The sequence below is a fragment of the Triturus cristatus genome, chromosome 2_2, assembly GCF_964204655.1.
Source record: "Triturus cristatus chromosome 2_2, aTriCri1.1, whole genome shotgun sequence".
Lineage (NCBI taxonomy): Eukaryota > Metazoa > Chordata > Amphibia > Caudata > Salamandridae > Triturus > Triturus cristatus.
This window is the reverse complement of record NC_140582.1, coordinates 988978453-989000408: the sequence shown is the minus strand read 5'-3', so window position 1 is coordinate 989000408 and position 21956 is coordinate 988978453. Positions and strand designations below refer to the sequence as shown.

General features: G+C 45.9%; 1 protein-coding gene across 1 annotated transcript in view; it reads right to left on the bottom strand.

Moving 5' to 3' along the window:
• The window catches only part of CLNK (cytokine dependent hematopoietic cell linker), a 1059843-nt gene that overhangs the window by 799715 nt on the left and 238172 nt on the right, over positions 1-21956 (bottom strand). The window contains exon 3 of the mRNA XM_085642412.1: positions 11602-11627. Coding sequence (XP_085498538.1) covers positions 11602-11627 — 26 coding nt within the window. The remainder of the gene's footprint in view (positions 1-11601; positions 11628-21956) is intronic.

Sequence of the window (21956 nt, the reverse complement as noted above, 5' to 3'; positions counted from 1 at the left end):
GTCCTGCCTTTTAGATACACAACACTCTGCCCTTAAGGTGACTTAGGGCCTACCTTAAGGGTAACTTATGTGAAATAAAATGGGAGTTTAAGCAGTACGGGCCCTGTGGTGAGAGTGCTGCGGGGCGGTGGGCGGGGCGGGGGAGATGTAGGCTGGAGGTTGTAAACTACAGCTTACGGCCGAACAGAGGTAAGTAAACAAATAAATAAATAAAACGAATTTCATTGCGCACGCTGCATTGCCAAATGCGATGCAGTGCACGCAACAAAATTCATTTTATTTATTTATTTGTTTACTTACCTCCGTTGGTCCATGTTCCATAGTTTACTACCCCCACCCTGCTCCTCCCCTGCCTCACCTCACCAACCCTGCAGCACTCCCACCACGGGCCACTACTGAGTTTAAGGCTTGGCAAGTGGTTTTAAATGCCAAGTCGAAGTGGCAGTAAACTGCAAACACAGGCCATGCAATGGCAGGCGTGAGACAGGTTTAAAAGGCTACTCGTGTAGGTTGCACAACCAGTGCTGCAGACCGACTAGTAGTATTTAGATTACAGACCCTAGGTATATGGTATACTACTTTACAAGGGACTTACAGGTAAAATAAATATGGCAATCAGGTACATACCAAAGTCACCATGTTTTAGGGGAGAAGTACATGCACTTTAGGACTGGTTAGGAGACCTAAGGCCAACAAAAAAATGCAGCAAAAAGTGGAGGTAAGCAGGCAAAAAGTTGGGGGAAGACCACCCTAAGGATGCCAAGTGTAAGAGTTCTTTACACATGACAGTAAAAACATTGGCTTTTCGGTCAGTTTCTGAAATAAATTGTGCTGGAAAATGCACCGCTGATCCCCATTTTTTTAAAAACGTCTTCGAAGTGGGTGGGAGTTTCTTATGGATAATCGGCCTTGCTTGCTCATATGCCATACACACTGATCTAGTCTTATGCCTCACAATTTTCAAATTTCACCAGCCGCCACTGAATCTCGAGGTGACTTATATGCAATCAACGGGGAGTTTAGGGCTTGTCAAGGGGGTTCATATTGCCAAATCAAATTTAGAGTTTAGAACTGCATTCAAACTGCAATGGCAGCCCTGGGCTATGTTTTAAGGGGCTACTTAAGTGCAGTGGCAGCCGGCATGGATAGCGGGGTAGGAGGAGGAAGGGGGGAAAAGAAAAAATTAAACTTACCTCCTCGCTGCATTGCCGCGGCCTCCTCTACCCGTCTTTACTCATCCCTCTGTCTGGAACATGGAACAGGATGCACCCAGGCTCCCCTGAGCCAATCCCAATGCTGCAATGCAGCATTGTGATTGGTCTGAGTGCCAAGGTTTGCCGCTCAGATGGGGACTGGGACCCTGGGCATGTTCTCCACCCAGGGGTGGAGAACATGCTAAGTGCGCTTGAATGTTTGTTCATGCACACTTAGCATGTTCTCTGGAACATTCATGCGCACTTAGGGATTGAGAACCACTCCTCCCGTCCCCAACTCATTGTGTTATTATCAATTTATTTTTCCTTACACTGCTGAAAAGCAGTGGGGCGACACTTCTCTGCCTTAGCAGGGGAGCCATCACTGCTTCAGTGGTTGGCACAATATGTGCTGCTGTCCCACTAGTAGCATTTAATTTACAGGTATATGATATACCATTCTACAAGGGACTTATAGGTAAATGAAATATTCCAAATGTACTATGTTTAATGGAAATGGCACACGCACTTTAGCTCTGGCTAGAAGTGAGAAAGAGCACAGAATCTTATAGACAACAAGAATTCATTTAACTAAAAAGTGTAGGGCCAAGGCAAAATGTTTGGGGATGATGACCATAAGGGTGACAGTTCTAACCTGAAGGTGCCACCCATTTATCAGAAGGTACCAAGGAAAGAATCAAAAAGTTAATTCAGCATCTAGTCCTTGATAGTTTGCATGGTCTACAAAGGAATTCCTGTAAGGACACTATAGACCCTAGTCTGGAAATGGAAGTTTTGTCCTCCACCCGAAAAATCAGGAATTATTGAATCTGAGGGTTGAGGATGTTGCACTTGAGAAGATGTTGGCAAATAGAGCTGGAGATATTCCGACCATGGGCCATAATTTCCCTCTCTACTCTAGGATCATACAAAACTCAGAGAAGTTTTGGATAACCTAACAGTGTATTTTGCTTAATGCCCTGGCCGGCTTCCTTCTGATAGCCGTATCTTGGGCTGTATCTTGGGCAATGCAGTGAGATTCCTGTTCAAATAACTATTCTCCCTTTCTGTATCAATTTAAGAAAATGTCTGAATGTTCTAATTGGGAGTTTTTTGCAGACAAAGCCCTATGTGATAGCTAACAAAAAATATGGTTGTTCTGTCCTATGTTACTTATGTATGCTAACTTGTTGCTGAAACAACTTGGTTTGAGAAAAACCTAATTCCTTTTTCCAAAGGGGACTAAATGATAAGCTGTTACGGTCCCTTAAGCTCAAGACTCTGAATTAATTGAATTGGCAATGATGATAGAACATGGTTTGCATTGAAGAAGAACAGAAAGACTGGTGAGGAGCAGATATTCCATTTCCATCCCCTCAATCAAACAGCCAGAAACTCCAACCATGTTTCCTACTTGTTCAATTGGGCAGTAAGAGGAACCAATGCAAATTGGACCACCCATGGTCCAATCTTTGTGGCATGAAGAGGGGGTTATGCGAGTACTGTGATAATCCAGGTCATTTGGTAATATAATACACTGTTCACCCACCAAGAAATGAGGGAAAGATCTAGGCCCACCCACTTCAATGGAGAGTAGGACAGGTGGGAATTAAATCCCTAGCATTATTCAGTCTGTCACGTCTGCAGCTTCTTACTCCCACATGTTGTTAATCCAGAATACAAATTGGCAACTAAAATGAAATATCAGATACATTAGATTCTAGAGTCTGTGGTATGTTCCTGAAATGTTACTGGACAAGGATTGAGTGCGAAAATTTCAGATTCAACTCAGAAGAGGATTCTTGAACAGATCCACACTATTGCCGAATCACTTATCTCTTCAGATCCGGTCAAGGAGATATCCATTCCAATGAAGATATTTATAGAAACCCTTAGAAACACTGTGGGGCTGATTCACAGAACTAATCTGAGACAAAATCCTAAACTTACTACTTTTGGTATTCACAGAAGGCTCTTACGATTTTTGGTATTCACAGAATGCACTTACGACTCCTAACGTTACGTCCGCACTCAGGCTGGAATTTCTGCACCCGGACCTTACTCTCCACACCCAGACCGTACTCTCCATACCCCGAACATACTCTCCGCACCCAGAATGTACTCTCCACACCCGGACCGTACTTTCTGGTTAGGGCTCTACTCTCCGGCTTGAGCCGTAAACTACGGCTAGGGCCGGATAAAGTGTAATCAATGGGCCAGATAGCAATTTTTACAAAAAGGAAAATTAGGGATGTGTGATAAATGGTAGAGGAGGTCATGAAAAACAGTTTGGGCAGGGAAAAAGGTACGGCCAGACACTACATCATAACCCAAAAATGTTTTCTCCTTTGCATCATGGTACATGCAGTGCATAATTTGCACTCCCCTCAGTGTTGACTGCGCAGTCAACACTGTTATGTTATTTATTTCTATTAAAAATAATGTTGATCCTTTACACTATTTAAAAACTTTCATTATGTTGCTGATATCATCAGCCAGTGAGTGATCCTTTCACACAAACACTTTCCATGCAGTCATCTAATCTCTATAGCACAATTTTGGCACTAATAGGATAACGCGGGCATCATATTTGCATTTTTCATTTCACAGAGGCAAAACCCATGCACTCATGCAATCACCGAGACACTACCACTGCACTTATGCAATCACCAATGCTCTACCCATGTACTCATGCAATCACGCAGGCACTACTGTTGAACTCATTCATTCACCTCTAATGCTACTTCTGCACTCATTCATACAGTGATACACTATCCATGCACTCATCCAATGATCCAGGCATTACTATTGCACTCATACTTGCACTCATCAAATGACCCAGACATTATCCTTCCACCAAACCTTCCACTCAGGCACTACTCATGCATTCATCCATTCACTCAGGCACTACCCATGCACTCATTTAATGACCCAGGCATTACTCTTGCACTTATACTTGTACTCATCAAATGACCCAGACATTACCCTTCCATCAAACCTTCCACTCAGGTACTACTCATGCACTCATCCATTCACTCAGGCACTACACATGCACTCATCCAATGACCCAGGGATTACTCTTGTACTCATACTTGAACTCATCAAATGACCCAGACATTACCCTTCCACCAAACCTTCCACTCAGGCACTACTCATGCACTCATCCATTCACTCAGGCAGTACCCATACACTCATTTGGTGCAGTCAATACTGAGGGGAGCACAAATTGTGCACTGCATGTACCATGATGCAAAGGAGAACATTTTTATGGGTTATGATGTAGTGTCTGGCCTTACCCTTTTCCCTGCCCAAACTGTTTTTCATTATCCCCTCTACCCTTTTTTATATATTCCTAATGTTCCTTTTTGTAAAAATTGCAATCCGGCCCATTGATTACACTTTATCCGGCCCGAGCCGGAGATTACGGCTCGAGCCAGAGAGTACGGTCCGGGGGCAGAGGGTATGGTCTGGGTGCGGAGCGTACTCTCTGAGTGCAGAGAGTACAGTCCAGGTGCAGAAATTCCAGCCCGGGTGCAGACGTAAATGGAGGACTTCAGGAAAATGCCTCTGCTGGAGAAGGAGAAAGTGTCCAGTGAAATCTGAAGGTGGATTCAAGTTGAAGAGTACCTGCAAGCAGAGGGGACAGAGTCTATGTCACTCAGGAGTGACCCATAGACCTGGAAGATGATTGCCCACCGATGTCTGGAGTTGCAGGAGCCGTGCATGAGCTGTCCTATGTCGGATGTTGAGGGGTCGGTATCCGTTGGGAGCACCAACAAGCCTTGGCAACTGCAACCAACGTGGAAGTCGAAGAAGGTGCAATGAAGGGACCAGCAAGGTCCAGGGGACTCACCACAAGCAGGGGAGTCAGGGCAGGCCCCGAACAATCAGGGGAGCCCAAAATAAACAAGGGTGATCCTCAACAGGACCCACAGGCCGGAGGCACTGGAGTAGCAAGAGGACATCGAGCAGCTCACCAAAAGATGCAGGCCACAGTGCAAACAATGCGATGTGGAGGAGGATTCTGGTCTTGATTCTTGAGGTTGGGGCTACTTGGAGCCCGAAGATCTTGGTGGAAGGAAGCAAACAAGCCTTCATAATAGCAAGTCTGCGCAGTGCACAGGGGTTCGGTTCCTGCGGCTCCTACGAGGGATACTGGCCTCAAACTTGGTGAAAGGGTAGGGCAGGCCTCAAGAGCTGTGGAGAACCACCACCTGTGTTGCTGAGCCTTTTGGAGTCCATGGGTGCTCAGGATCAGCAGACCGGTAAGCTTAGTTGTGGTGCCTGTAGATGCAGGGAAGTGACTCCTTCACTCCAGGGGAGATTCCTTTGGTGTCTTGGATGCCCACAGGCCTTGGAACGTTCCTGTGTTGTGCACAGGCACAGACAATGCAGAAGACTGGAAGGGAGATGAAGTCAAGCCCAAACGAAGTCCAGCAAAGTCCAGAGTGTCCAGATGGTAGAAGTTGAAGTGGTGTCTGCATTGAATTGTGTCCCATGATGAATCTAGGGACCTACACCCAGGCAAGCCCTTAAGTACCCTAAGGAAAATTTTGGGATGATTCAGGGGACCCTCCCAAGGGAGGGTTTGGACAGGTGGAAAGTTACTCCCATATCCTTTGTCCAGTTTTACCCCAGAGTGGGAGCCAATGGCTTCCAGAGCTGGTTTGAACTGGACTATGCAAGGAGGCACCAAATGTGCTCCAAATGCAGACTGAGAGGTGCTGGGAAGCGCACCCACCCGGCCCGATACACTAAATCCTGTCTGGGAGGTGGTCACACCTCCCTGTGACAGGATACCTATTGTTCTGCCACCCCATGCTCAAGCTTGGCTCAGCAGCAGGAGGGCAGATTCGTGTCTCTGGTTGGGAGCAGTCATATTGTGCTATCCGGGTCTAGAAGACTGGTACAGGGAACACTGAGAGCTTAACGGAGGGCTCTTCCAGTGCTTGGAATCATACCTCCCACACCGGTTAGGGTGTGGGGGGTATGATTCCAACATGTTTGATACCAAACATGATCGGATTTGTTGCAGCCAATATCAAGATAGTCATCGCGTAATTACGCGGTGCCCCTCTATATGGTATGTGGCTGCTTCACTTACAACCCGGGAGAATGAACTCTGTAGGGGCTCCCTCACACTTAGAGACAAGCACCCTACCCTCAGGATTGTAAAGGCTTGCTATAGGAGTGACTTATAGATTTTAAGTGCTGTGCCCCTAGATATAGGAAACCTATATCTTTCGTAAGTGGTGCTAGCACCAGCTTTCACAGGCTGCAATGGCAGGCCTGTAGTAACAGTTCGAATGGTCTCCCATGGGTAGCATAATACATACTTCAGCCCATGGGGGACCTCTAGGGTACTTAAGCCCTGGGTACCTTAGGACCATATACTAGGGACTGATAAGGGTACCTCAGTATCCAATCTGGGATGTACCTAAGTACTGAAAATAACAATTTAAGGGTGAAAGCAGAGAGACTGGGGTCCTGATTAACAGGCTCCCAGTCAAACCAATCAATAACAGTTTAGCACCAGGCAAAAAGTGGGGGTAACCATAAAAGAAGATCCTACTTTCCTACATCTACTACCTACTACTAACTATTATTAAAGCCTGAAGACAGGTATTTTGTTACTTGGAATCTCACCTATTACTGTAGTAACTAAAGGGGTTTGTTAACCGCTCTCGCAAAACGTAAGTTTAGAAGATTTGCACTGTGATAGTCCTTGTTAGGCCCTCTCAGGAGGATTGGTATTTTGCTTTGCAAATAGTAATTTTGTATACATTTGTAATGTTATAACTGTATGCCCGATGATGACCTTGTAGGAAATCTTGTTCTCTATACAGTAGGCCTGATTGGTTCATTGGAGAAAGTTGTGTCCAATGCAAAAGATCTGATCTGTTTATGATGAAAAGTTATAAAAAAAGGCTGTAGCCTTGGCTTATTTATTCTGAAAAGCATATATTAAAGGCAATAGGCTTTTAATAGTGGATTGTTATCACACTGTGATATAGTCTGTAAACAGGTATTTTGTTACATGAAACCACACAGATTACTGTAGGAAGCTAGGGGTTTGGTGTTGGGCACGCACTTTAGAAAATACCTGAAAGTAGAAGAGGTACAATGTGATAAACTTTTAATGGGGGTGTATATAGCTTTTCATACTGTAATTTTCAGCATATTTGTAATTTTACACCTGATACATGATGGTTGCCAGCTTATGCACACTTCCGTAGACCTGTAAGAGTTATGATGTCAAGACAATGGTAAAGAACATAGGCCATGTTGTTTCATTAGGAAAAGTTATATTAAATTTCACAGTTTTGATCTGTTTATTATGAGAATGTGTGATAAAAATCAGTTGGACGGATGTACTGTGAAAAGCATGTTATAAAGTCAATAGGTTTTTAAGCGTGGATTGGTATTACATTGTTCTAAAGCCTGTAGGCAGAAACAGCCCCACCAAGTACCACGCAACAGGCATTAGACTGACGCATTTCAGTGTGGTGCTCCGCATCACCGCACTGAAATGCATTGTCACCTGTATGCATGTATCTCAGCTGTCACTAAAGCACTACAAACTGTGTGTGTGGAAGCTGGCAATGCACCACCCGTGGCCTGTGCTTGGTACTCCCTCAGGCTGGGGGGCTCGCTGCACCACTGAGCTACGGTGCTGGCAGGCTCACTACATCCTATCTATTATTTCCCGCGGTGCCGCACGGCTCTGAGAATCACACAGCCGAGCCTGACGCCACAAGATAGTGCCCAATGGCTGCCAGAGCTGGGAGTTTGTGAAGAAGGCGGCAGGCTACTGGTTTGCAGGCTGTGGCACCTGCCACAATCTTGGCGCTCAGCTTGCAGTGCTGCCTGCTGCTCCCACCGGGCCGCCCGCGCCACTGTGATGTGATCTTATTATGACTGGCGAAATCATTATTGCTGAGCCCAGGGCCAGGGAGAGAGTCATAACGGAGTCATGACTGACCGTGACTGTGACCAGTTGCAGTGGCCGCCAGGACAGACAGGACGCAATGACGACTCCGGGTAGCCTAAACTAATAGTGAGTGGCACACCAAAATGATTGCCGGTGGGAGGTGGCTTCTGGCCTGAACCCGCTGTCTTGCAGAGTCACCGACGCCAGTCACACTACCTGCAGTGCTGCAAAACTCAAGACCAGTATGTAGTACTAGCCACTGCCACCCGCCCATGAGTGTACTGTCAGTGTGTTAATAACAATACAACTTATTTCCTGTGTTGCCAAACAAATTATTCCATTGGATTCCATTTCTTTTAAGCCTCATTACAAACATACTAGAAACAATACTGTCCTCAGACTCCAAGCACATAAACATTTTTTTCGTAGAGACTCTGTCCGAATCATGTTGATTCACCTCATGCACTCTAGCCATTAAACCTTTGAAGTAGTCTGCCTGCTTCCTAAAAGCACTAAGCAGATGACATCACTTTCTGCATTATCATTACACCCTGTGCCTCCACACAGTATGACTGTTCTCCTCAGTTTTCAGCTGCCTCCCGTTAGAGCACTTTAGTTCAGTGACTTCTTAGAGCTTCTCCTTGCTCAATGGAGGTAATTTCTAACATCTATATGTTTCACTAGTCTTTACTGTTTGATTTTGCTTGCAAGAAAGTGTCACTCATAGTTGTTGAAATGTCACTCATAATTATAATGAAATTATGAGAATGTCACCATAGCAATCTGGAACCTTGGCAGGTATGGGCAGAAATGTGGTTAAATGGAATCAGACAGATCACCTTAGAAGGCAAAGGTTTTGTTGTTGTGACCGACATGAAGAAACACTCTGGATGGAAGATTTTTCAGAGATAGTTCATCTTAGGATCTCTTAGGAGGGATTGTATTACATTTTGACAATAATTGTGAGCATATTTGTTATTTTGTTAGGGTATACCTTATGATTGCCTTGTGGGAAAGCTTGTGCTCAATACAGTAGGTCTGAGTTGGTCATATTGACAACATAAGGATAAAAGATATTGACCTGATTATTTCATTGGGAAAGTTATAGATGCCATATGATTTGCCTGGTATGTTTATTATGAAATGTTTGGACAAAAGCAGTGGGCCTGTTTTATTTGTTATGTAACACATATTAAATCCAGTAGGCTTTTAAGTGTAGATTGTTCCTGCACTGACTTAAAGCCTATTTTATTGCAGGAAATCTCACTGATTACTATTGTAGGGAAAGGCTTTGCTGTTGATTAACCCCTTTGTCATATGCTTGAGGGTTGGTGGGGGTGGTGGGGTTTGGAGAAGATTTGCACTGCAAACATTCTTGCTACCATTTCATCAAAAGACCTGACAGGCTTTGTTATCTGCCAGATTCTTGTAAATAAAAGCCCGAATCAAAGTCACATCTATGCATAAATAAATGTACATATATAGAGTGGTTTGGGTCATCCCTCTTCTTTCATTAGTCTGTATGAGTTTTGTTTATACTTTGCTTCTATCCAAGACAAGAGGACAGTGGGTCAGCCCACTTCAGTCATTGGCTTTCTTGCCGATCTTTCTGAAAATGAGTGTGCTTCAGGGCCAGTCCTTTAGTTTTCCATTTTCTCCTTTAATAGTTCCCATTTAATTTATTTCCTTCTCTGTTTATTTTCATCTCTTGGAGCATACTACAGCCCCTGAGACATTGCTAATGAGCCACGTTGTTACATCCTCAGTATTATTATGTAAGGTAGTTCTTTATTCGTGTGTTCTGTCTTCTGTACAATGTTTGTTATGCTTCACATCTTCCAAGCGTGATTCCAGGTTCCATAATTCCTGCCTTGTAAGATGGTTGTCAGTTAGGCAGTTGTGAAGAAACTGGGGAACTGAAAGGATGCTGGTCAATGGGCTCTATACCTTTACATCTTTATTCCCATAAAGTGGATTATTCTTTACCTTAATGTGTGGATTATTGAAAAACCCACTTCTACACACTTGCTTGTGCATCTGCAGTTCACCACATCCCACACAACCACTGCATCTTAACTACTTATCATCATGGAATGGCTTCGTCCATGGTGTATCACTGTGTCACTATTCCAAGATGGACAACAAATTGGTTCTAAACGTGACGGCCATGCTGGAACTTTAAAACAGAGATGCACTGTGCTCAATACCTTCTCCAGAAAGCCACCTGCTTCTTTGTTAATTGTATTTGGTATTGCAAGGTTTAGGCAGCAGCATGTTTTCTTTTTTCTACTTGCATTCTTGTATTTTATGTTGCATAAGTTGTGTGTATGTTTTATTGTGCATGTGTAAGTGGACGAATGCAAGAATGAGTCACCGGCTTGATGATCGGATAATGCAGGGATGAGTGACGAATGAGTGATGACTTGTTAAGTGCCTAAACGTATCACTGACTGAATCTAGACCTATTGGCTTTGTCAGTGCTTGGTAACATATTAAACGCATATTTGGGGAAATACCAAAATACAAAAGATAAAAATACTCATTATTTAACTTCTCACCATATTGCAGACATTTTCCAAACATATCCTGCCCTCAAGCATTCATCCTGTATTATAACTTCTGGGGCCTGGCACCCCAAAATATATCACACTGGCTATGGGCCTGCTCGCTTTCTCTCGCTCTCTCCCTCTAGCATTGCCACGTGACTGCTGGTCATTTTTAAGCATTTCTTTACTCTCACTGTCCAGCTCTATGTGGCTGTCAGTATTTGTGTATCCTGTGTAGCAAAAGAAAGTGCAGCAAACGAGAAATGAGTTTATCTATTACAAGAGTATGGACATGGCATAAACCCCGGGTCATTTAGAGGCCAACGTGTGATTTGGGTGCATGGGGAATTGCTACGAAACACGCAATTTCTACATTGTGTACCTCTGTGCATTCCTTCTGCCACGTTGATCGGAGCTCGGCACAACTCATGACTCGTGCACGTTTAGCATTCCGGGGCCCAGATCGCTGATTCAAGTAGGAGCCGTGAGGCACGGACGGCTGGAGAAATGCCCCCGACGCCTGGAGACAAGTTAGGTTCTGGGAAGCATAGCTCTTCACCCCACGGTAGCAATTTGCCATTTTTTCCTTCTAGTATCACCGCCTGCTTTTCAGACCGAGAATATCTTCGACAGGCGGCCTTGGCGGACAGCTACCGGTTCTGTGTTTTTAGTTTCCAAAATTCTGAATTCTGTAATTTTCCGCACGTCTAATACTTACCAGTAGGGCAAGAACAACAGCTAACGTCAAGTCAGGCTTTGCCCAATCCTGCATGTACTAAATATTTCTGGAATGCGTGTTTTCAATCCATTTTAACGAGTTCTTGTGAACTGCACATTTTGCGGATAGTTGTCGTCGCTTTTGTTCTCCTGGCTTTAACATGACTGGGACCGGACTTGAATAACATGTTTGTCTGCATAAAAAGGCGCTTACCTGCTTCATGAATCCGTGGCCACGATCTAGACACAAAGGAAAGGAAGGCCAATTGAGTAAGAAATGTTTAAAATATTTATACCATCACAATCAAATTCAGCTTCTACAATGAATTACCATTGAATAGACTGTCTTATATTGAATGTTTAATTAGTCAACAAAAACTAACTTTCAGGGATTTTCGAAAGGGGGGGCTAGATTTTACCAGTACGGCGAGAACCCACACGTCGGCTGGAATCACACAGATCTTGCTGTGACTTGCTCTTGTAGTACTTATAACCATAGCGGCCAAGCTCTCCGATTGCTTATGTGCGAGATTTCCATGTTTCAGTGTCTTGAGGAGTGACGTTCCAATGCCAAATGTGTAACAATTCGACATATATGTTATCACAAGTAAAACAAAGCTATGAAGGCAATGTAAAGAGATAAATATTGGAGATGTGTCCCTTATAAGCATTAAAAAGGTCTAAAACGGCTTAAAACCTCCCCATAAATGAAGGCCAATTTCATATATTGTGTCTGGGTAATACAATTTTAAAATATACAAGTCATTTAACACACACACTCAATCACACACATACACACACACACACACGTGTTTCATAATGTAAAAAGACACATTTCCTACAGATTATTTTAACTTGCATGTATCTTTCTTTTTAAGTTGTCTGTGTGCCGTTGTTTTAAATTATAATTTATCTAAAGATGATGTTGGAATGTGATTTATTAGTAAGGATAAGTAGGGTCCTACCACTAGTAGTAGGGCCACAATCATAATGTAAGGTCCAGCCAAGGTATCAATCAGCCGCGGTCGGTGGTAGGAGTAACTGCAGGGCGGTGACGTGGGGAGGGGGAGGGGCAGGGTGGGGGGTAGTAAACTATGGATTACAGAGGTTTACAGGTAAGTTAACATTTAAATGAATAAAACGAATTTCGTTGCGTGCACAGCATCGCATTTGGGGATGCAGTGCACGCAAGGAAATTAGTTTTATTAATTTACATGTTAACTTACCTGTAAACCTCCGTAATCCATAGTTTACTATCCCCCACCCTGCCCCTCCCCCTCCCCACGTCACCCCCCTGCAGTTACTCCTACTACCAACCGCGGCTGGTATCAATCAGTTATTCCCTTGCACAACCCTATTGTAGCTGGCTACGAGCAGGCAGGCATAACTAAGGAGACAGATGTGCAAAACATTTAAAGACACCAATACGTTAAATAAGTAAAACACAACACACAATAAAAATCCAATACCAATTTAGAACAATAGAAAATATTTTTATGATTGAAATGACACAAAACCGACAAAAATACATTGTTGCCAAAAGCACCACTTTGGGACATCTGGTCACACTTAACCAGGAATTTCAGGCCAACTGCAATGGAGCGCGGGTTGGATACACTTAGCGGTAGGGTTCGGTCAAGTTTTTATCTTCTGACTTAGTCACTTTTTTGAAGCTTTTTCCCTTGACATCGAGCAAGGCTCCTCATCAGGACGGCTTTAGGTTCGACAATGGTGGCTTGGCTCAGCGCAATGCCTTGCCCAACTCCTGGAAGTCTCGTCGACAATGAAAAGCTCCAGCAAACCGGAATCTCAGGCCGGGTTGTGGTTTGACGTTGCTGGCTTGACTCTTGTCGACGGTTCAGTCACCTTATAGAACGTTTGACAAAAAGTCTCCAAACTTCTCCAAACTTTTGGATCTTCTTCCAGAAGGTCCTTTTGGGGTTCCAAAGTGTCCACAACACCAGCCCAAGATTCCAGAAGCTCTGAGTTGCTCCTTGTGATTTTGGAACTACGTCTCTCACAATGCACCTGGCCAAATCATTTAAAGTCTAGCTCAAGGTGGTCAGCTGGTTTCTTCTTGTTGGGGAAGGTAAACTCCTTAGGGCTGTAGTTCCCAAAGTGTGCAGCATGTGCACTCCTTCAGTGTGGAACCCTCTTGGTGCAGACCAGGGTTCCAGCAGGGCAGTCCTCCTTCTGCTGGTAGTTCCAGGAAGGGATCTGAATTGTTGGACAGCTCTCCCATATTTATCCAGCGTTCCTGGGTGATTAGCAGGGGCTGCCCTTGACCAATGGGGAACAGGGTGCCACTCAGAAGAATGACAGCTTCCTCTAAAGTTTGGCATATTCTTGTCCTAGAAAGCACATTCTTAAACATCCAAAATTGAGAAACTTTCTCCTGGAGGTTAAGATCTGGCTAAGCCAACCCGCTGGTGTGGCTAACTTTCCCTAACACTCCCCTTCCAGCCACTTTGCTAATTTAGTTACTGGGGCTCCTGACTGGCAGGGGTGTACAGCATGTGGGGGTGAGCCTGTGTCTTGTCCTAACTGTCATTTTGTCTTTGAAGACCAGGTTGGCTACTCCACCCCCATCCTGCCTTTTACTCTGCAGCTGCATCTCTCCTCCCACCAGATGTCCTTTGTCTCTATACCAGCCACTTCACACCTCATCAGAGCAGTTTGGTTGAGCCTGGCAGGAGAGGCTGCAGTAAGGCTGGAGTTTAGCACATCAGATAAGCAAGTTCTATAACTTATTTTCTGTGATAGTTACAACAAATCTAACCTTGTCAAGTTGTTGGATTTATTCTAGCATTTTAACACTTAGAAGCATATTTTGAGCTCACTCCTATCAACAGTTATACTTTATTAAAGTATTCCCATGTTAGCCTATGAAGCCAATGGTGAAAAACGAAATTGGCAGTTTTTCCTTCACCAGGGCTTATAAAACATCTTTCAAAATGTCCCTGCTCATAGTTATAAGGCACCCTACTCCTGAGGCACTTAAGGGAGAACTTAGGGGTGACATATGTAAAAATAATTTAGTTTAAATCTTTGGAAGTACCTTTAATTCCAAAGTCGAATTTGCATATAACTTAATTTGAAATGCAGCCTGCAGAGCAGGGCTGCCATTAAAATGACAGTAGGCACCACAGCACTGCACACTTGAGTGCATTAAATCTTCTAGGCCTGTAAACCTCCATGCCTTACCATATACTAGAGACGTACAGGTAGTTGTCAATACCAATTGTAATTACACCTAATTAACATGTATTTTTAATCGGAGGACAGGTCATAGGTCTGGTTAGACACTGCAAAAACCCTGGTTTCTCCACAGATAAAGAACAACAAAAACAGTGAGAAAAGATTTTTTTTGTCATTTCTTTGCACCTCAATTACCCCTCCCCACCCACTCTGACATTCTAAATTCACTGCAGCGCTTATGAGTTTGTCAAGTCTGGACTCACCTTGTCCTAGCCTAAAGTGATTGCCAGGCTGAGCCAGCAGACAGTGTATTCGAATCTTTGGTTGTGCTGAGCACCCCCGGTAGCATGTGTCACACTGGTGTGCTGATCGCAGGCAGTCAAGCCTCTTGGCCTTGGAGGATGGTGTATATGGTGATGGGTTTACTGTCACTTGTGCTGACTGCAGTGTGGTAGCTGTTCTGGCACTGTTGAGTTGCTGGCCGGTCTCTTTATCTCAGGATGGGTGAGGCAGGGAAGTGCAAGTTGGCAGGCATTTTAGAGTGAGTGTCATGATTGCCGCCACAGAAGACTACAGAGGGTGCCTCATGACACAAGGAAACAAAGGCATACTCACTGGTAGGGCGTGGGGCACAATCATGAGGGAGAGTAGCTAGGAAGGTGGGGGTGGAAGCGTGAAGCGAGGATTGGCAATGTCTCACCATCTAATCTGGCCTGGGCCAAGTCTGTACAGAGGGTGGCAACAGAAAAGGGACCCAGTGGCAGCACCTGAAGGTGGCAAAAACATCCTGAGCCACACCCGCTGCCTGCCAGCCTGACCGTCACACAGAGCAATCTGTGAGGATCGTGCAATGCACATCTTCCCTGGGCCGTAGCGGCAACATCAGTAATGAACAAGGTTCTGTCTCCATGACCAATCGCTGTGGGTGCACTGTTGTAAATCAAAAAGCGCTGTATCGGTCCACCTAAGGTTGGCTTGGGATACTGCCTAGCTGTGATATTTTCTAACACTGAATGATTACATAGCTCAGAGAAGCCAGGCCTTGTGAGAATTTATCTATTCAAAGAAACACTGTGAATAAAATATTACAGCATTAACAGCTTTGACACAGCCCCTAGCTCAACACTCCCAATCTGACAGTGTGAGCTCATAATTGCTGACCTGGGCAGCCAGCAGGGCAGTATTATGATAGGAGAGGATGCTTTTGCTATTTTTGCAGGACTTCGAAGGTCCTCTGGGAGATAAAATACGCGTGACTATGCATTTAGTGTGGTGATGCAGACACCAGCATTAAAATTTGTCAGTTGAACGCCTGATGCGTGATACTTTTCAGGGCTGTATAACCAGTGCTTAATTTGTAAAGAATGAGTGCTGGTGCTATAAGCTCTGCTCAGAATCCCGAGGCTGGAAGAATTAGATGTCGGCATGCCCAGCAACAGGATCGGATTGGTCTATAGGGAAACCATGCAGTGTCCGATGGGCTGGTATGACAGATCAGTATGTAGGCTGTTTCTTTATCATTTTTGGGCCAAGTTTATAGCCAGGTGATCTGCTTTTTACTATTTCGTTACTATATATTACTAATTTTTAACTATATGCTTTGCTAATGAGGGACACTTTTCTTTTGGTACACGGGCCTATTTTTTGTACCGGCCCAAACATGTCCAGTACCCAGGCTGTGTAGTCTTGAACCAGCCTCGTGCCTCATTAATACACTACCTCCTTTCTCGTCCTCCATCTTTCAGCTTTGTTTATTTTTCCTGTCTTGTTTTCGGTAAATGACTGATGCAGAAAAATAAGTACCCGTTCCCAAAAATTAGTGCCAGTGACCCCACCCCCACACTGTTTATAATTTTATCCTGTATTCCAGAAGTACTAAACGCATAAATTACACCTACTCGTAGCAAATTCTTTGAGAATCAGGCCATTTTGTGCGTTAGACAATGCAAGCATACATTGCATGCACCTTCGGGGATTTCAACATGAGGACGGTAAACACATTTCCTGGACCCACTTACTAAACCATTTCATACTGTCTAAATTCACCATAGGAGTGCACAAAACTTTGCAAAGAAAAAGCCCATTTCTGAATCACGGATTTTGAAAGCATAACATGGATTTGCTCACGCGGGAATTTCTTCGCTGAGGTGAAATTTCACTGTGAGCAAATCTACAACTAGCAGTGGGGTTTTAGGCATTATTGCAGGGGTTCCAAAGCAACATTTGGAAAACTCAGACTGATATCAATGTTTATTGCCATTCACATTTTTACAACATAAGTTCCACCATGAATAAGCTATTAAATATACTCTTTCCAAGTAGAGGGATTAAATGTTTGTTGGCACAAGAACAATCAATCGATCAATCAGGGAATTGTAAGCGCTACTCACCCGTAGGGGCACAAGGCGCTGAGGGGGGGGGGTCCGCAGATCTGTTTAGTCGAAGAGCCAGGTCTTGAGGATCTTCCTGAAGGTGTTCAGGGAGGGGGCACATCTGATGTCTGCCGGTAGCTGATTCCAGGTCTTGGCTTCAGTGTGAGAGGAGGATCTTCAGCCTGCTCTGGCTCTGTAGGGGTTTCGGCCAGTGCAAGGTTGGAAGATCGGAGGTTTCTTTTGGGTACTTGGAAGTTGATTCTGTCGTTGAGGTATTTGGGTCCGTTGTTGTGTAGGCATTTGTAGGCTTGAGTGAGGATTTTGAAAGTAACTCTTTTCTCCACTGGGAGCCAGTGGAGACTTCGTATGTGTTGGCTGATGTGTTCGTGTCGGGGAAAGCCGAGGACGTGTCTGGCGGCGGTGTTCCGTATTGTCTGGACTTTGCGGAGTAGGGACTTGATGCCGGCGTAGAGTGCATTTCCATAGTCCAGTCTGCTGATGATGAGTGCGTGAGTGACTGTCTTCCTTGACTCAGGGGGGATCCATTTGAAGGTCTTGCGGAGGATGCGGAGGATGTTGAAGCAGATGGAGGTGACGGCGTTGACCTGTCGGTTCATGGTGAGTGATGAGTCGAGTACGAATCCGAGATTCTAGGCATAGTCTGAGGGGGTAGGTGGGCTTCCGAGGGCAGTCAGCCACCAGGTGCTGTCCGATGCAGAAGGGGTGGTACCGAGGACGAGGACTTCTGTCTTCTCGGCGTTGAGCTTCAGGCAGCTGTTGGTCATCCAGATTGCAATGTCTTGCATTCCTTTCTGGAAGTTGAGTTTTGCAGTAGTGGGGTCTTTGGTGAGGGAGAGGATGAGCTGGATGTCATCGGCGTAGGATACGATGTTGAGGCCGTGATATTGGATGATGGCTGCGAGGGGGGCCCTGTAAATGTTGAAGAGGGTGGGGCTCAGGGATGAACCCTGTGGGACTCCGCAGGTGATTTTCGTGGGGTCGGAGAGGAAGGGTGGGAGTCTGATCCTTTGGCTTCTTCTGGTGAGGAATGATCGGATCCAGTCCATGGCTGTTCCTTGTATGCCTGCATCGTGTAGTCTGGCGACTAGTGTGGGGTGGGAGATGGTGTCGAAGGCCGCTGACAGGTCAAGTAGGATGAGGGCTGTGGAGTGGCCTTGGTCCAGGAGGGTGCGGATGTCGTCTGTGGTGGCTAGTAGGGCAGTCTCTGTGCTGTGGTTGCTTCGGAATCCGGATTGGGACAGGTCGGGGACAGCTTTCTCTTCAATGAATCATTTCAGTTACCTGTTGACTGTTTTCTCTGCAACTTTGGCTGCGAAGGGGAGGAGACAGATGGGCCGATAATTCTTGAGGTTGGTGGGGTCAGCTGTGGACTTCTTGAGCAGGGGTCTGACTTCTGCGCGTTTCCAGTCCTCTGGGAAGGGGCCTGTTTTGAAGGTGGTGTTGATGGTGCGTGGTAGTTCGGGTGCGATGGCGGCCGCGGCTCTGTGGTAGATGTGAGGGGGCAGGGGTCGGTGGGGGACCCCGAGTGGATGCTTTTCATGGTCGAGGTGGTGTCTTCAGCCGTGATCGCTGTCCAGTTGGAGATGGTGGGCTGACTGGTGTTTCTGGGAGGCGGGGGCTGTCTGTAGCACCTGGTGGATGGTCGATGAAGTTGTCGTAGAGGTTTTTGATCTTGTGGTGGAAATAGGTTCCAAGCTTGTCGCGGAGGTCTTGGGATGGGGTGATGTCTTTGGCTTCTCTGCATGGGCTGGTGAATTCTTAAATGACACTGAAAAGTTCCTTGGAGTAGGTGGAGTTGGCCAGGATTTTGTTGTGGATGAAGTTCCTCTTGGTGGCTCTGATCTGGTTGTGGTAGTCCGTCATGGCGTCCTTGGAGGAGGTGTTGTTTTTGGTTGTCTTGGTGTTTCTCCAGGCGTCTGCAGGTGTGTCTGGCTTCTTGGAGAACGGTGGTGAACCAGGCGTCTTTCCTGGGGCGTTGTCTGTTGGGGTTGTGTAGTGGGGCAAGCTCGTCTGCGCAGTTGGAGATCCAGGAGTGGAGTTCTCTGGCTGCGTCGTTTGCGTCGGGTACGCAGGTGTGGTTGTCTCGTATGAGGGTGGAGTTAAGTTGCTCATCAGAAACCTTGCTCCAGTTCCTTTGTGGTGGGCGTGGCGCTGGTTTGGGTGCCTTGGATTTGTTGATGGCGAAGTGTACGCAGTGGTGGTTGGTCCATGGCGGCTGCGTTCTGTGGCTGAATTGAATGCTGTTTCCTGCCGCGAAGATGGGATCTAAGGTGTGTCCTGTTCTGTTGGTCGGTGTGTTAACGAGTTGTTTAAGTCTTATGCTGGTGAACAAAGAGGAAGTACATTCTTATGTTATGGTGGCTTAGAAGATGACATTTCTCTATGAGGCAAACAATTTTCCTCATGGGGAAGAAAATGAAAATATTTTTAAAGTACAGACAAACTTTAGCATTATATGTGCGTGTGTGAAAATGTACAGGTGTTTAAAAAAGCTGCAATTGCACAATACGGTGGGATTGTGCGTAATGTAAAAAAAAGAAAAAATTCAGCCAGTGTTTCCTCTTTATTAAAATGAATAAACATGGAGAGCCGCCATGAGTGGGATTCCCCTCCCTGAACGAGGCAAGATACCCCGGAGACCCCATCCTCTGGGGCCAAATATAAATATAAGGGAGGGTGGGCATGAGGCCCCCCTCTCTGAGCCACAGATGGACCCAGGAACCCCATCTCCTAGAGCCAGATATTAATTAAATGGGAGGGAGCATATGGACCCCCCTCACCATGTCACCAATTTGCCCTGGGGAGGTTATCCTTCGGGTCTAAATGATTACAATGAGACAGCACCCCCTCCCCTCCCTGGGCTTCATTGGGACCTGGGACTCTATTCCCCGGGGCCCCAAAAAAAGGGAGGAGTGGCGCATGCCCCTTTCTACTGTTGGTATCTGCTCGGGGACTCCATCCCCCAGCACGAGATACTTAAAAGAGACCCGAGGAGTCCACCCTTGGCACACTGTGGTTCCCTGCCCTGGAGAGTGCCGGCATACCTTGCCCACACTCTTGCAGGCAGGGAACTTTAGTTTGCTCCTGCCTGGTTCAAGCGGTAGAAAAATGCTGCTCCCGACAGGACAGGAGCAAACACAAGCACTGGCTCTTGCCAGCACACAATGTGGTGCTGGCTGGGTAGATGGCTGGGGGCCGGCAGGGCTGCTGGAGCCCTGGGGCTCCTCCTACAGCCCTCAACATTGTGTTTAATGGTTACCCCGGGTGGACGCTGGAGCACCAACACAGGTCTGGGGGATGGGGCCCCTGGGGCCCTTGGCAACTTGGGGAGAGGGGCCGCATGTCCCTTTCCCTTATTTAAAAGAAAAGGCCCTGGATAGTGGGGTCCCTGGCGCTGTTAAGGCTCAGGGACTCGGGCCTTGCTCTCCCTTCCCTTAATTTTAAAGCAAAGGCCTTGAAGATGGTGTCCCTGGGGCCCTAACTTGCTTGGGGAGGGAAGCTGTCGGCCCCACACCCCTTATTTTTCTAAAAAAGGCTCCAGGGATGGGGTTGCAGGGGCCATTAGTGGCTCGGGCAGAGGACTTCACCCCCGCCCCTTATTAAAAAATAACACTGCCCCGGGAGATGCATTCCCTGGGACCTGTAAAGGCTTGGAGCTGCACACCTCCACCCCCTTTGTAAATAATGTATGGGTGTCCCAGGAGGGTATCGGGACACCCACAGTAAAAAATGAGCAGCAGGAGCGGCTCATTTATTATTCACGGCTCCTTTGAAGGAGCGTTCCATAATGCCATGCAAGTGTTTTATTTTTTATATTTTTTCGAGCTTTTTGGGTGGTGTCCCTAGATTAGGGAAGGGCACCAGCAAACCTTTTTTAAATGTTGTAGGAGGCTGCAGGAAGTCCAACAGCCCCCAGCACCATTAAGAAAGACAATACGTGTCCTGGGTAATTGAATGCCTGATCCTTGAAGAATATACCATATTTTTTTAAATCACAAATTTCTGGAGCTGTGTGCTCTTGAGCTGGTTGTTTTCATGATTGCAAGTTTTTGGCTAAAAAATTTAAAAGAAAGGCTCAGAGACATGTATATATTGAGTGTGGGTTTGGCTAAATGCCCGCAACCGAAAATGGCCCAAAATACCGCATGGATACATCACATGTTCCACTCAAAACTAACTGTTTTTTTGCAAAGTGGGTAGCTGTGGAGTTTGGACTAAGTCTGGGCGGTGAACTCTGCTCCGCTCACGGAGTTTGCAGAGTTTTCCACACTCCACATTACGCAGAGCTCGCGGAGTTCCGAAAAACTCTGCTTCTCATAGTGGAGCAGAGTTTTTTTCCTCGCTTGCATTCAGCAACATCAAGTAGGCGAGCACGAGCGAGGAAAATTCACCTCCCGGAGAGATTTTTACTCATTCACGTTTGTCAAAATCAAGTTGGCGAGCGTGGAAAATCAACCTCCCAGCGAGATTTCTCAATGAGAGAAGTCAGATTTCTCATTGCGAGTGGTCACATATGCTCGCGACTGCTCGCATTGAGAAACCGTCCGTTCGTATTGAGAAAGCTGCAGTTCGAGTAAAAATCTACTGGAGCATCAGAAAGGAAGCAGCGCCCTCTTGCACTGTGCATGGTGCCGTTTACGATGATTGCACAATGCGGACAAGCACATAGCACTGCAAATCACCGTGAACGGCATTTATCTAATGCACTCCACTGCTTGCAGAGCTCTGCGTAGTGTGGCAGAGTTTTGCGTAGTGCGGCAGAGTTTTGTTTAAACTTCCAAACTCCACCCAGGCTGAGTTTGGACCGTAGCTCAGGTAGCACCCAGGGAAACCTACCAAATTTGCACATTTTTCAAAACTAGACAACCAGGGGAGTATGACTTTGTGGTTCCCTCTGGGTAATTTTACTCAGAAGCCTTTGCAAATGTGAAACGTTGGTAAAAAACACACACTTTCCTTACATTTCTGTGACGGAAAG